Below are 12,568 nucleotides of genomic sequence, written 5' to 3'. Positions count from 1 at the left end.
AATTAAAATGCCCCTGTTGTCTGAGTTGACAGCAGGAAAAGCACAGGTCAAAGATTAAACTTAAAAATCCATAGTTACCACCTTTTCTGTCCCTCTCAGCCCCTATCAAAGAGTGATTACTCACAGTCACAGTCGTGGTCATATCCACCGTGTCAGTTTATACACACATTAAAGATACCTGACTGAATGGACATGAATGCAAGCTACCATTCTTCTGACCATCTGAGAAGTTAATGTAGATCAAAATGTCTGCCACTCAAGGAAAGCAATACTATCAAACATGCACACAAATCTATCTACAGCTTAGATATTTTTTGAATTATGTTTGACTAAAGAAAACATTTAAAAAGGCAAATGAATGGTCCAAATGGTTTCAATCATAAAGCATTTATTTATTTTATTTTATTTTATAACTTAATTACTACTCAATCTACATATATTTGCTGCTCAATTAGATTCAAATGAACTGCAAATACACTGGGGTTCAAATATATTTCACATATTAAAGTACATTATGCATATTGCACCTCTAAGAGTAAATTCTTATAACTGATGAAGAGTCAATTCTTATAAATGATAAAGAGTAAATTCTTATAAATGAATAAATCATGGCATTGAAATAGGGGGGTGGGGGGGGGGGATACATTTCCCAGCAGATTAAAAACTAGATTTATTCCTTTAAACTTTTTCAACATACATTTTAAAATCATCCTGAATGCGTATGCCACCCGAATTCAGAATGAACATTTTCAAAAGCATTCTCTTTTTTCTTTTACCCTTTTTGCATAACAATTTCCATTTTAATGCTTATGAATCTATGGTTACAATTTGCCTAAGATGCTTTTGATTTGTTCTTCTTGGCTATACTTTAATTTAATACATTATTTATTCATATATACAATGCCAGAGCAGTTGTCTACTAAAGATATCTGCCTGGCAAGAATCTGTGTCCTTTCAGTCACATTGTCGAATATTATTTATGCAAGGGGTCTCTTTGGTAGACATTTAACCAATCACTGTTCAGTTATCAACATAATTTGATTTTAAATGGTGAAATTGCAGTTGATGACATGTATAATGTGTATCATTGCATTTCATTTCTATAATTGTACTGATGCACTGGTATATCAAAATAATCTGCATATTTTGAAGAGGCCTCTTTCCACCTAACGATTACATTAGAAAGCTTCCAGGAAAAGCAAAATACACCTTTTATTTAAGAGAAAGGTATTGAGTTACATCTTGAGAATAAATCTTGTATTAGTATAACACAAATCTTATGTTCATACCAACAATGAGCCCTATTACTTTAGTGTTCTCCATTCTTAGGCTTTTTTCCTGAAAAAATAGATCAAACATTCACCTTTAAATGGTCTTCTTTATTACTCTGAATTTACACAGTGGTCTGCAGTAGGGCTCCTGTCGTGATTTAACCCACGTCTGGGCTGTGAGGAACAAAACGGGACTGGTGGCAGCAGAAGGAGGGGAGTTGCTTCTGCCCACGGGTTTGCCCTGTGGTTCTCTGTGGTTCCAGATCTCAATCTCGTCTCCTGGGACACTGCTTTGAGGAGGAATGGCAGCATCCGCTCTAAGAAACACATGCCGATGACTTCTGAAGCTGGCACATGGGACCCACCTCGATCTATCTCTAATCCGCATTTGGAGAATACTAGTTGCTCAATGGTCAGTAAATTAGACTGCTCTTCTCCAAAGTGGACAGGCTGTTCCACCACATAAATAACCCTGTCCAGGACCAGGGGGTCACTTCATAGTCAATAATATCAGTGTGTTCTTGATCCAACTTGGGAACAATTGCACATGGACTGGAATAATGTGGACAATACAACAACAATGAGAGGAGGGAGTGGCCTCAAAGCCGGGGTCCACAACACCAATTCCTGAGGACCACCATCCAAAAAGTGTCATAGGTCTCTCTGAATCACCACCAAACCAGAAATCACCCACACTGGAGAAAAAAATGGTCAGCAATGTTCTCGCCCCCCCAAAGCAGCTAGTTTTGACATTGATATGCATGTTCATACACTGGGGTATGTGGTGAACGAATGTTTTGTGTTATGTGATACGCCTTGAGATCCAGAAAGAATCAGGAAATGTCAGATCAGTTCTTTTTCTCAGAATCCACATCTCTCTCTCTCCCTCTCTCTCTTTATACACCTCTATATGTGTGTGTGTGTGTGAGAGAGAGAGAGAGAGAGAGAGAGAGAGAGAGAGAGAAAGAGTGTGTGTGTGCGCTGAGAGATGTACTTATTTTAGGAAGATTGCAAGCATGACAAAGTATTCAACATGTCATAATAAAGACAGCTCAGTAAAAAAAAAAACAAAAAAAAAAACAGCAAACTACAGACAGATCAACTTAATATCATGTAGTTGGACTCCATGCGTTATGCGCGTCTCTCTCTGATTTGCTGGGGCCCCGGTGCTGTGCTCTCTGAAGATGATGAGATTGGCGATGAAGTCCCACACTTGACGAGGATGGGCTGGGCTGGTCATCACATCCCCTGCAGTTCACTTGTTCAAACTACTGAGCTGTGAACAGCAGCAGCAGCAGCACACGCAGCAGCAGGGACAGCCAGCCAGCCAGCCAGCCGCTCCGGAGCTCAGCACGGCGGACGGGGCCGGGGACGGGGACGGGGACGGGGACGGGGACAGCGGCTGCCTGTATGTCAGCGAAAGGGAGACGGTATCAGAAACGAGTGTCTTTCTCTGAAGAGGAACATGAGCAGGATTGGAAAGAAGAGAACGGGGGTCTGGATGCACATTACTTAAAATCGGTCAAAACCGTCCGAGACACGTCTGGCTATTATCAGTACACAGCGTGAGTACGCCATCATTCTTATTAGTGCTGTTATTCATTAAGCTGGCCATCCGTGAAAGTGCAGAAAAGTACAGTGAATGAAAAGTCCTGTCTTGAGTTCCCCCCCCGCCCCCCCCCCCACCTTAGGACGGGATTAATAAGAAAAAGAAAAGAATGCAATGTTATTTAACGTGTAAAGCATTTTAAAACTGTGCATTTTTATTTTTTATTTTTTTATTGCATGTTTGGGAAAATGGAAGTGTAAAGAGCATTTAAAACAGTATGTTTCATGGATTTATTAGCAGTTTAGCGCCATCGAGTGGGTAGCAGTTTCCATAAATAAGTATGGTTGGGAATGAGTTGTGCTTTTATTTTCTAATAATCCTTGCACATGTCTTTTCACTGCATATCATTTCAAATCAACTGTAAAAGATGGGGATGGGAGCAATGTCTTTTGAAAGAGAAGCCTTGCCTCTGTGGAGAATTGTGCTTTGAACACTGAAAGGGTCATTCATATTTATTAACTAATTGATAGTTGCATTTAAAAAGTGAGTCCCAGAAATGTTACCTTAGGTGCTACAATAAGAAAGGTGGGATGCTGTTGAAATACTGTGGCTGTCTGACCTTGTCTCCCACTCACTCATTTGAGCAGAAACACATTAAATGACATATTTTTGTTTGTGTTTAATGGACACAGCCTCACTTTTACATTTATTTGTATTAATCAAAAAAACATTTTCCAGTTAAATACTCTACTGTACTCAAATAACCCTGAAACTAATGCTGAATTTGAATGAGTTCTGTTGTATAATTACAGTTATTCACACCCTTCTTATTAATATCTTTCCCAAATTAAACCCAGATGGAAACTCTTTTGTGCTGTATTTTAACTGTGAGAAAACTGAAAAACTCAAAACTCTACTCAAACTCTTATCAAGGAATAATCAAGAAATGTAGTGAATAGATAGTTGAGCATTATAAAAGAACTACCCTGTAAAGTGAAGTATGCAAGGCGATTCGATCGAAAGTATCTCACTGTTCTTACAAACAGAGGGCCTGCAATTATAGGAAATAATTATAACTATGGCAGCAATAACAATAATAAGAAGGGAAATTCGATTTTGGTTGCGCACATTGCAGTAATTACTTTCACTGTTATTTTCTTTACAGGCCAGAAAATGTAATCATGTTAAGAAGCCAGTTTTAGGAATGTGTAACTAAATACTTTTCTCATGATATATTATCTCAGACATGATTAAAGCACCAGAGATAAAATACTGAATGTACTTACCTACGGTTTATAATTATACTTTAATGCTATCATACCCACTGGTAGCTGTTTTTTTCATAGTGCTTTTAATTTGGTAACAAGAGAAGCCATTTAATTTCCCCACAATGTGTTAACACCTACATATTATAAGCTTTAAAGTTACTAAGTAGGTTTTTTTTGTCTTTTAACCACATTTTTATGTGAGGATTTATTTTTGAATGAGTGATTCAATTATATAAACATGCCTTGTTGTTGGTGTATTTATAATATGCTTTTTTGTCTTTGTCAGAATTGTAAAACAATTAGGCTATATAGTGCAAGTTCTGGGTGCTATAACAGAAATTATAGACAAAATTCTCAATTCAAGGAGTTATATGGAGAAGCAAGTGTGCAGTGTGAGATACAATTGTACTGTAAATGAAGTGGAGGAATACAGAATGTGTGAATATCAAGCATTTATAAATGAGACTAAAACTAAACTTGGATCTGATCTTCCATAGTGCGAATTGACAGTGCTGTACTAGTGATAACAGTATAAATGCTGCAGAGCAGAGAGATGAATAGTACAGCACACTATCGGAAAGATCTGTATCCAAAAGTGAAAATAGGAGGTGCAGGCCTCGGGTTTTCTGGTTGTTGTTATTACATTAAAATGTATAAGGGAGGAGAATATATATAGAATATATATTCTATATGGCTAAGCATTCAGCAGAAGACCAATGGAAAGGATGAGAGGGCATATAGGGAGATATAGGAGGTGCAGAGTGAAAGACTGATAGGTAAGACATTGCATTTTAAATTGGCCGAGCACAGAGATAAGGAGCTAGTGAATAGTCTGAAAAAAGAGTTGTGTGAGAGAAGCAAGTTTGAGGAGTCACTAGGGGACAAACTCAGTTTTAGCTGGAAAAGGGTGTGGGGGACGGGTTGCATAGGTTATGGAGGCCAACCAATTACAAATATCTAGGGCTTGGACCAGGAGTTGAGGAGATCATATGTAAAATGAAATGCTAATAAGGTTAATAATAAAATTATTAAGCATCACATGTCTATAGATGACAATGTACAAAGTAGGAGATTGTAGTGGAAGGAATGTGTGGTAATGTTTTAAGTATTTTTTAATTTAATGTGTTGACATCATGTTATACAATCAGAGAACCAAAACGGATCCAAGGCATCCAAACTTGTATCAATTAATCAGATATTTGAATTTCATATAACATAAATATGTTAAAATGTTTAAATATTGACCACCTTTGGGTGAAACATCCTCATGTTCCCACACAAGGACATTTTTTTATTTTTTATTTTAGTAAGTATGATAATCATGGGCCTGGATTCCTTGAAGAAAGAACAAACATAAACTACTCATTTGTTATATCAATAAAATATATATTTGTTCACAGTTTCCATCATTATGATCATTTTAACGGCAATTGTGTGTATGATAACACTAATTTAATCTGGCTGCAATTTCAGATCTCGCCTTAGGGAAAAGAACATTCACATTGAATTTAAATCTTTGTTTTAAAATGATTTAGGCATATGGTCTGCTTCTGTGGTGTGATCTTCAAAATGTATTTGGAACACATTTTCCTTCACAAAATGAAGGTTGTGTTGCTTTTGTGATCTCTAGCACAGATCGTAAGTTCACAGTTTCGCGATGTGACAGTTGAAGGCCAGTAATGTGAGCATTATGTTCCTTCCTCTACACTGATTGGTTCTGCTAATGATCCCATACACAAAAACATGTGAGAGAAAGTGCTCAGACATTATAGGACATACAGGTAAGGGATTGCAAAGCGAAATATAGGGGGAAGAAATTGAATTCACTACATCATCATTTTAATGTTTTGTTTATTTGATGGACCAGTGAAACATTTACGATTTGCACTGTCTGTATGAGTTTCTTGAAGTTAGCTGTAGGAAATACTGACATCTTTCAATAAAATGCTTGATCCATAGCATTGTTCCTGCCTGGGAAATTGCTAGAGCAATATAGCAATGTGTCCTTGAAATCACCAAACCGGCCAACCCCCGCCTTAACACATACATGTTCTCATAGTCATCTCCCTAAAGAAGCCCTGCACAAATAAACACACAAAATCAAAGAACATCAGCAATCTCAGTATTTCTATAAAATGCTGTGTTAATTGCACACTTAATTCATGTCATGCGCTATTTTAGATTTGGTTTTCGTTTCTTGAGCTGATATGAAACAGTTACTGTGCGCTCAGTAATTGCATCTAGATGAAGAATGGACACATTACGGCACGGAAACCAGCAGTTCAGGAAATCATTAACAAAGCACAAATATGATTAAAGAGAGTTGTCATGCGATTGTTTAAAAAAAAAAGATATCAGCTAGCTCTACTGCCTGAAATATAGTTTGTTTCTGTAAACTGCACCTAAAAAAAAAAATAAGTAACATGGATCCTCAGGTTTTGTGTGAAAATCCAGCTGGAATTATTCTTGGTATTATCCTCGTATGCCCTCTGTTTACTGAGAATGGATTTCGGTCTGATAACTGGTCATTGATCTGCTCTCATACCCTGCTTTGGTGGTCAAACCGAGCACCCGCTCCGCAGCTCATTCATCAACATCAGGCGCTCTGTTCAGTTAAACCACACCATTAAAGAGATGTCAGAAACTGGGCTGATAGTGAAGCAAAGCATGGCAACCTCCTCAGGCCTTTCTCACATTGATACAAGAAAACTGTGTTATATAGCTTACCTAAACCTAAACAGACAATGACAATATTAAACACCATACATATTATCACACCAGTACTTTGCATTAAATTCATTTAATTTTGATCAGGGATGTTTTGGAAAAAGAAATTAATTGTCTTATGAAGTGATACTCTTACATACAGGAAAGCGAATACTGCCCTTGTCTATTAACTCATTATGCGTAGTATTTCCTTTCCAGATGAAATTATTATGACTGCCGCAATAAACATCTGTCTATAATGGTATCAGTCTGAGGAAAGAAGCATTGTAATCCAACAATATCTCAGTTTCAGCACTTCTATATCTGTCTCATTTATAATGTCTAGGGGCAAACTTTATTATTAAAGTGGTATAGATTTTTCAGATCTCCATCTCCAGGGTGACAGGAGGGAAATAAGCTAGTTCCCCTGATCTCCAGAAGCACTGTACAATTTCGGGGCAATAGAGGCAAAACATCATATAAAAATTCTGCATTTTTTAGATGGTATGTAAACTTAATTTATTGTTAATGCAAAACAACTTGAGGAAGACTTGGAAAGACTTTAGGAAAGCTCACTGGAGGAAAGAAATCTCATTGTTAAAGCACAGTGAACAGTCCCACACATTCACCCGTCCTTAATGTCCTAAGCCTAAGCTAAAACAACACTTTCTAAGTTTTAAGAGTTGCACCAAACCAAACAATTTTGCAAATGCTGTAGTATATTAAGCCTTCCAGTATCATCCATAGTTTAAATTTCTAGTGGCATTGTTTTATATATATATATATATATATATATATATATATATATATATATATTAGTATAAGATTTGCCCTTACCCATATATATTCATTTCAAGAAAAGGTTAGGTTACTGTGTAATTCATCACTGTCCTTTTCCCATCACATTTCTTCATGGTTCACATCTGCTGGGACAGTATGTTTAAATCAATGTCATTTTCTCGCTGGATCATTTTTTCACCTTGTCCATGCTTAAATCCGCTTGCACCTTCAGGAGCTTTCACATTTCATGCGGTTGTGTTGTGTCTTAAATCCATAGAAGATATGTAGTTAAAGGAGTTTTTATTTGAAATAGAATATCTTCTAATTGAACATGCATTTAATCTATTACATTTTTCAGTTTGTAGGGGAAATGATGTCCTCTGACTTTTTTTAGAGTTCATAGAGTTAAGTGATAAGTGAAACATTTTTAGGAGAGCCTCAGTAAGGGCACATCATTGCATTATCAGTCCTTTAAATTGCTTATGAATTTGGGAAGCGACCCCTTTATTCACTTATTTTAAGCTATGGTACTATGGTAATGCGACATTGCTTTTATCAAGCGGTCTTCCTAATACTCACAAAGAAATGGAAGATTGTTTTCCAAGGTATTCAGTTAAGTGAGTAATGTAAGGAGCTGCACTTTGTGCTGATGCATTTGAAAAGCGTGTTGGCTAAGGACAGGATGTCAAGATATCACACCATCATTTACATGTTTTAAATGCAGACACACACACACACAAAATATTGTTTGATATTCGTGTTAACTTATGTGTCACATGCGATTGAGTGATTTATGAACAGTATTATTTTGGTGCTCTGTCAGATAAGATAATTGGAGATCAAGTGTGCTATTAATATTCAGCAAAGGTCAGCATGTTCTGACCCAGTTATAAAAGATAATGTGCCACAGGCAATTACTTTCATTCAGCAGAAATGATATCACAGAGGAATACAATTCACTTACACTATCTTAATTCCCACAATGTTTTAATTAATGGAAATCAGTGACCAAATACCTTGACTCTCATTTAGAGGTTTGGTGAAAAAGTTTGAAATAAGTAGAATATTAGAGGGATCTAACTATTTTACTGGAGTTTTTCAAATAATGTTAACAAACAAGAAGATCATAACTCATGCACCTGTGTTTTGTCTTATGAGTTGTTATCTGAATAGATGATCTTTAACCTAGACAAGGTTTCTGTTGGTTTGATTTTCACTGAGAGCTGCTTGAGTGCACCTTTGTTGAGTACATGAACTGCCACCAGAAAACCTCAACATAGTAAAGAAATCATTGGGAAGACAGGTAAGACAGCAGACTAACTGGGGCATCCCTCTCTATCGCTGTGAGAGTCATCTTGGATGATACATTCACCAGCACTTAACCATCTGCTGTAACTTGCCCTGTAGGATCTGGATGTGCTCCTCATCTTCAATAGTGCCCTTGATTTGGTGAAAGGAGGAGACATATACATCAAGCACCCACCCTTCGACAAAAAGCTATTGTTTTATTGGTTTATTTTTCCACAAATCCATAGTTTGTTGTTTAAATTAAGCAGCCAATAAATGTTTTATAGATGCCATACACAAATAATTAGTCACTGCAGTTCTCTTCACTGAGCTGAGGTGTCTTTTATGAATGTGTGCTTCAAGAAATTATTTTTATGGGTTTTAGATACATGCAGACATTCTCTGTTCGCAACGTGACTTCGTTTTTGATTTGATCAGAATTACTGACAGACTCATTTGGCTTATCTCCTCAACTTCCTCCTTCTGCAGGCCAGGCAGTGACAATCCCACGCAGAGGAGGCTGACGATGATGAGGGAGAAGGGCCGCCGGCAGGCTGTGCGAGGCCCAGCATTCATGTTCAACAACAGAGGGACCAGTCTGACCAGTGAGGAGGAAAGGTTCTTGGACGCGGCGGAGTATGGAAACATCCCCGTTGTGCGCAAGATGCTCGAGGAGTCCAGTACGCTGAACGTCAACTGTGTTGACTACATGGGCCAGAATGGCCTGCAGCTCGCAGTGGGGAATGAACATTTGGAAGTGACTGAGCTTCTCCTCAAGAAAGACAACCTGGCACGCATTGGCGACGCTCTGCTTCTCGCCATCAGCAAGGGCTACGTGAGGATTGTGGAAGCGATTCTAAACTACCCATCTTTTGTCACCAGCGAGCGTTTGACTCGCAGCCCCTGTGAGCTGCAGGATGACGACTTTTACTCGTACGATGAAGATGGCACAAGGTTCTCACCTGACATCACCCCCATCATTCTAGCTGCGCATTGCCAGAAGTACGAGGTTGTGCACATGCTACTCATGAAGGGCGCTCGCATCGAGAGACCCCATGACTACTTCTGCAAGTGCAATGAATGCACGGAGAAGCAGAGGAAGGATTCATTCAGCCATTCCCGCTCAAGGATAAATGCTTACAGAGGACTAGCAAGTCCAGCTTACCTGTCTCTGTCCAGTGAAGACCCAGTCCTCACTGCCTTAGAACTCAGCAATGAACTAGCCAAGCTGGCCAACATTGAAAAGGAATTCAAGGTAAGCTGTCTAAATGATTTTGAAAAATATAACTATTGTTTTCTGCTTTATTTTTTATTTTTATTTTTAGTTATTTGTAAGCATGATTACATTTATTTTATTCTGACAACTTGATTGCATTTTGCTGTAAAGTTTGACTAACAAAACCAAGTCCCTTTAAGTTCAGCTTATAGAGTTCTTAATTATCATTAAGAGTGCTTCGTTATACTTTTCTTTATTTGTGCCTGTGGTTTTTTAATAACTTATTGTTTCATGTCATGTAATGTATTTGCAAACTGTGTGTGTGTGTGCTGCTGTCGCCACCAGGACACCCATAAAAAAGAGACGGTGCAGCTCAATTGCTTCTCCTTGGTAAATATTTTTAAATATATAACTTCATGAGCATTACTATAACATGTTTAACGTCACTGTTGCTAATGAGTTGCTTACCAAATGGGGATATCCTTATTTTTTCTTCTCTACAGATTTTCAGGCTCTGTTTTTGTCAACTCGTAATAGCTTTACAAGTCTTCTTAAGCCTCAGAAGAGTAGTCAGTCACTTGATTAGATTTTAGTGGTCTGATGGAGGCTCCTGGGAAATGTATACAATGTTCTTTTGGTCATGTTTTCACTTTCTTCTGATCTCCTGCACTTATCTGGCTTTCTTTTAAGCTGACTTTTTTCTTCTTATTAACTTGATTAGTATCTGGATTATTTTGTGTGTTGTACAAGAACCTGTTTTATGCCTCATCTAGTGTTTTTTGTTGAAGTGCTCCTTCCTGACTACAAGGTATACTTTGTAAAATAACATACACAGTGTTTGCATCATTTATTTGCTTTCACTTTGAGTTAGTGTGTTATCTCACTAGGAGGTCCATGTTGTAATAGCAATCTGTATTCTTTGCTGTGGAATTAATGAGGAGATGCCTGTGAGGTGGTGGCAACAGTGACCTTGTTTAAGGTGATGACTCTTGGGGCAGAGACCTTGATGGACTTTAACCTCTTTAGGTCACCTTCATCAACTGCCCAGAATCTTTCCTATGCCAAAAGCACTAGGTCTACAAGAGCAAACACTGCTGTTCCAAACTATTGCATTAAAATGTGTATCCAGGGGGAAACAATGGCCTAAACAACAATATATATATACTATATATATATATACTTTCTCACACATCTAATATGACTAATTTGGTTTTTAAACTAAGCCGTGACCGTCTGTTCTTCTTTCAAGTCAGTTTTAATCACAGTAAAATGTGTTTTAATTGTATTTTTAGTTACGAATCATGGGTCAGTCTGACATTGTGGGCTCACACGTTGCCATGGAACAGGCATCAGACACGTAATTTACTGAGAGATCTGATCAATATGAAGGCAGTACATGTCATTCTGTGTGATGCATAACTGAAATGTTTCTTTTTGTTTGTTTGTTGCTTTTATTTTTCTGTCGTCCAGTAATAAGAACAGAACACAATTAATGGACAACGTTATAACGTCTGAGACATTGTTCCTGAGTTTCAAGTGCTCAATATTTCACCGTTTTGTGACAGTCTGATTGTTTTTCTCTCAGCCTGTTTTAAGCTCCTGTGAGCACTTTTGACAAGACATTGCAACAATCGAATTACCTTAATGTGCACAGTGAGAGCTGCACGCAGTATATTAATAGCTTGTTTTAAATACGTAATTACCTTTAAATATTTTCCTTCAAGACGGGAATTTAAGTAGACAAATTGGACATGTTTATTGTCATGAGAGAATTTATAACTGATCAAATTTGCTCATTTTCCACTTACTGCCTTACTAAGGCAAATAGTTAATCCTTAGTGCTGCCTACCCTTAGCATACTGCAGTTGTTGTTTAAAGAGATAACAATCCTGCAAAAAAAGGCAGGGAATGTGCAAGGATGACATAGATGCTCATAAACTAAATTCAGCACACAATGTATTATTATTGTGAGAAGGAGTCCATAAATATATATGCCATGTAAGGACGTTCTGTTTTTTCACAGAGGACTGGCTGGCCACCCAGTTCACATATTTCACCTTGGCAGTATTATGTAAGGTTGTACTCTGGTTGTATTGTGCATTTGACAAATATGACATGAGAAATATGTTGTAGAAACATAATATCCTGACCTCATAGTGATGGTAACATTCTCTGATTGGTGCACAGTAACGTTGCTCAGTAATTTCAAGGAAAATTCTATTCTTTTGCATAAAAATATGCTGTTTAGTTAGCTTTTATTCCAGTTTCACTCATGCCTTTACACATGTGTATTGCCACAATGTCTTAATGCTATGTGTGCAATTCTTTGCAATTTTGCCACAGCGTTTGGGCGGCTTTTAACCTCATATTCCCTTGCTGCAGTCTTCTCTCTTGATACATTAAGTTTTCACAAGTCCAGGTTCTCATGCTGTTAAAAGCATGTTGTGTGTGAAAAGGTTTTGCTCAGAGTATTGTTTCATAGCAAATGTAA

General features: G+C 37.6%; 1 protein-coding gene across 1 annotated transcript in view; it reads left to right on the top strand.

The window, feature by feature from the left end:
- Window positions 1-2,647: 2,647 nt before the first annotated feature.
- The window catches only part of trpc3 (transient receptor potential cation channel, subfamily C, member 3), a 29,993-nt gene continuing 20,072 nt past the window's right edge, over window positions 2,648-12,568 (top strand). Inside the window, exons 1-2 of the mRNA XM_066719825.1 lie at window positions 2,648-2,836; window positions 9,351-10,116. Coding sequence (XP_066575922.1) covers window positions 2,682-2,836; window positions 9,351-10,116 — 921 coding nt within the window. The 5' untranslated portion in view covers window positions 2,648-2,681. The remainder of the gene's footprint in view (window positions 2,837-9,350; window positions 10,117-12,568) is intronic.

This window comes from Amia ocellicauda, chromosome 13 (assembly GCF_036373705.1).
Source record: "Amia ocellicauda isolate fAmiCal2 chromosome 13, fAmiCal2.hap1, whole genome shotgun sequence".
NCBI classification, from domain to species: domain Eukaryota; kingdom Metazoa; phylum Chordata; class Actinopteri; order Amiiformes; family Amiidae; genus Amia; species Amia ocellicauda.
This window is presented reverse-complemented; position numbering and strand designations above follow the sequence as displayed.